The sequence below is a fragment of the Nicotiana tomentosiformis genome, chromosome 1 (assembly GCF_000390325.3).
Source record: "Nicotiana tomentosiformis chromosome 1, ASM39032v3, whole genome shotgun sequence".
Taxonomy (NCBI): Eukaryota; Viridiplantae; Streptophyta; class Magnoliopsida; order Solanales; family Solanaceae; genus Nicotiana; species Nicotiana tomentosiformis.
In genome coordinates this window covers 109,803,210-109,806,718 of record NC_090812.1, presented here as the reverse complement: position 1 = coordinate 109,806,718, position 3,509 = coordinate 109,803,210, and the positions used below count along the sequence as shown (strand labels likewise).

The 3,509-nt window shown below is 38.3% G+C and overlaps 1 protein-coding gene across 1 annotated transcript; it reads left to right on the top strand.

Annotated features, from left to right (window-relative positions):
- The first annotated feature begins 513 nt into the window (after positions 1-513).
- Positions 514-966, top strand: LOC138908627 (uncharacterized). The gene has a single exon (XM_070199307.1). The coding sequence runs from the start codon at positions 514-516 to the stop codon at positions 964-966; it is 453 nt and encodes a 150-aa protein (XP_070055408.1).
- Positions 967-3,509: the final 2,543 nt, after the last annotated feature.

Here is a 3,509-nt window from a genome sequence, read left to right as displayed (position 1 = left end):
CCAACTTGCCTCACATACCACATCAATACGTAATCTTGAAGTTCAAATGGGGAAAACTCTCAAGCTCTTAATACTCATCCTAAGGGTGTTCTACCAAGTGATACGGTGGTAAACCCAAATGGCCGTAACAATATGGGGCATGCCATAGCTGTTGTCACAAGAAGTGGAAGAGGCAGGAATGCACCCACCTCAAGTGAAATACGATTTGTGGATGATGACCAAGTGATAAAAGAAGAGGAAATCCCAAACAATGATGTTCAATCAAATGATGAGGTTTGAATTTACATTGATGATAGTGTGAAAGAAACCCAAGAGGAGGTGAACCCATCTAGAGAGCACATCATTGACATACCGGAGCCGCTAGTGAAAAGGGATAAGGCACCATTACCTAAGCCTCCACCTCCCTATCCTCAAAGACTTGCCTAGAAAAATGGTGAGAATCAATTCAAGAATTTCATTTAAATGATGAAGAGTCTCTCTATTAATGTTCCATTGGTGAAGTCTTTGGAATAAATGCCCGGTTATGCAAAGCTTATGAAAGACCTTGTGACCAAGAAGCAGTCAATGAACTTTGAAACTATCAAAGTCACTCATCAAGTGAGTGCAATTGTTCTTTACATGGCTCCTAAGTTGGAGGATCCTGGTGCTTTCACGATTCCTTATACAATTGGGAGTGCCGATTTTGCCAAATCTCTTTGTGATCTTGGGGAAAGTATCAATTTGATGCTCTATTTGGTTTTCAGAACTTTGGTAATTGGGAAAATAAGACCCATATATATGAGGTTGGAAATGGACGATCGTACCATGAAGAGGCCATTGGAAGTGATTGAGGATGTTTTGGTCCGGGTTGATAAGTTCATTCTTCCGATGGACTTTGTTATTCTAGATTGTGAAGTTGATTATGAAGTGCCTATAATTCTTGGGAGATCTTTCCTTGCTATGGGTAAGGCTCTTTGTGATGTGTAATCTGGAGAACTCACTTTTCGGGTTGGTGATGAAAAAGTGGTATTCCATGTGTGTAAGTCTATGCGGCAACCAAATAGCAATGATGTGTGTTCTTTTGTGGACTTGGTGACCGATGTTATTATTGATGATACAAATTCCACAATCAATGTTGATGATATGTTGGAATCCATTTTACTCAACTTTGATGATGACGGGATGGATGGTTTCATGGAGTGTGTGAATTCTTTGCAAGGAATGGGGTCGTACAACTATGCGCCCCAAAAGTTATCTTTGGATCTTGAGAATAGGAAGACTCCTCCCAAAAAGCCCTCTATTAAAGAACCACCTACTTTGGAGTTGAAGCTATTGCCTCCACACTTTGGCATGAATTTCTTGGCCGTTGTTCCACTTTACTGATTATTCTTTCCTCTTGTTTGACTAATGTGCATGTTGATTCCACATTGGTGGTGTTGCAAAAGAGAAAGAAAGATATTGGGTGGACCTTGACGGATATTCGGGGTATAAGCCCCTCATTTTTCATGCATAAGATCAAGTTGGAGGATGGTTCTAAACCATCTATTGAACATCAAAGAAGACAAAATGAGGCTATGCAAGAAGTGGTCAAGAAGGAGATTATAAAGTAGTTGGACGCTGAAGTTCTCTACCTTATTTCCGATAGTTCATGGACCTCTCCGGTTCAATGTCCAAAAGAAGGGGGCATGACGGTTGTTACCAATGATAAGAATGAGTTAATTCCCATAGGAACAGTGACCGGTTGGAGAGTTTGTATGGATTATCGTAAGCTCAATAAAGTCACAAGGAATGATCACTTTCAAATTCCTTTCATGGGCCAAATGCTAGATAGATTGGACGGACGTGCTTTCTATTATTTTCTTGATGGGTACTCGGTCTACAACCAAATTCTTATTGCTCCAAAAGATCAAGAGAAAACAACCTTTACATGTCCTTATAGTACTTTGGCTTTCAAGAGGATGCCTTTTGGTTTGTGCAATGCACCGACGACGTTTCAACGGTGCATGATGGCTATTTTTATGGACATAGTGGAAGACTACCTTGAAGTTTTCATGGATAACTTCTCGGTGGGGATTCTTTTGATGATTTTCTTGCAAATTTGGACAAAGTATTGGCTAGATGTGAAGAGACCAATTTGGTGCTCAATTGGGAGAAATATCCTTTCATGGTTGAGGAAGGCATTGTACTTGGACATAAGATCTCAAATAATGAAATTGAAGTTGACAAAGCGAAGATTGATGTGATTTCTAAGCCTCCACCCCCAACTTCGGTGAAGGGTGTGAGGAATTGCTTAAGGCATGCGGGTTTCTACCGGCGCTTTATCAAAGATTTCTCTAAAGTGATGAACCCATTGTGTAAGCTCCTTGAGAAGGATGTCAAGTTCCATTTCAATGACGATTATATGAGGGCTTTTGATTAATTGAAGCTCAAGTTGACAACTACTCCTATCATTACCGCTCCAAATTAGAGCGTGCCTTTCGAGCTCATGTGTGATGCAAGTGACGTAGTGCCTAAGTCAATTATACCGTCACGGAGAAAGAGCTACTTTCTATTGTGTTTGCAATTGAGAAGTTTCTCCCGCACTTAATGGGTGCCAGAGTTATTCTCCACACAGATCATGAGGCGCCTCACTATCTCATAAGCAAAAAGAAATTTAAAGCTCGATTGATGAGATGGGTGCTCTTGTTGCAAGATTTTGATATTGACATTCAAGATAAGAAGGGTAGTGAAAACAAGTGGCGGACCACTTGTCTCGTTTGGAGGAGGAGGGGAGGCCACATGATGGCCTTGAAATCAATGACTCTTTCCCTAATGAGCAACCTTTGGCACTTTTAATGAAAGAGGTGCCGTTGTTTGCGGATTTGGTAAATTTTCTTGTGAGTGGTATCATTCCGGATGAGTTCTCTTCAAACCAAAGGAAGAAGCTCAAAATATATTGTCATGATTATTATTGAGATGAGCCATACCTTTTCCGGATTGTACGGATGGGGTGATTAGAATGTGTGTACCGGAAGAAGAGCAAGGTGATATTCTTGGCGCTTGTCATTCTTTGCCATATGGTGGTCATCATGGTGGAGCAAGAACGACAACCAAAGTTCTTAGTTGTGGTTGTTGATGGCCAATTTTGACTCTCTTTCAAAAATTAATTTATTTATGCTTAATAATTTACAATGAATGTTTTAAAAATATTTTCAATCAATAAATACTTGTTTTTATAAAATTAACTTAGTATTAGTAGTTTTTGAAACTAACAATTTAGCATTAGTATTATATAATTACAAATATATTTGTTTATGTAATATTTATATACACCACATAGGCTTTATAATTAATTTAAAAAATTACTCCTCAATTTTTAGTTAACTAGGCTACTGTGTTAATGATTAATTACAATAGTTAGTAATGTATATAATAATTATAATTTTATTGAAAATTACTAAGCTTCTTTAATTTAATTTTAAAAGAGATCAAAAGAGGCTAAAGGCTATGGTTGCAATTTTCTATCAAAGACCAAGTGGCTATATTTTAAA

Coding starts and splice junctions, on each gene's coding strand:
- LOC138908627 (XM_070199307.1), top strand. CDS start 514: ATGCCCGGTTATGCAAAGCTTATGAAAGACCTTGTGACCAAGAAGCAG.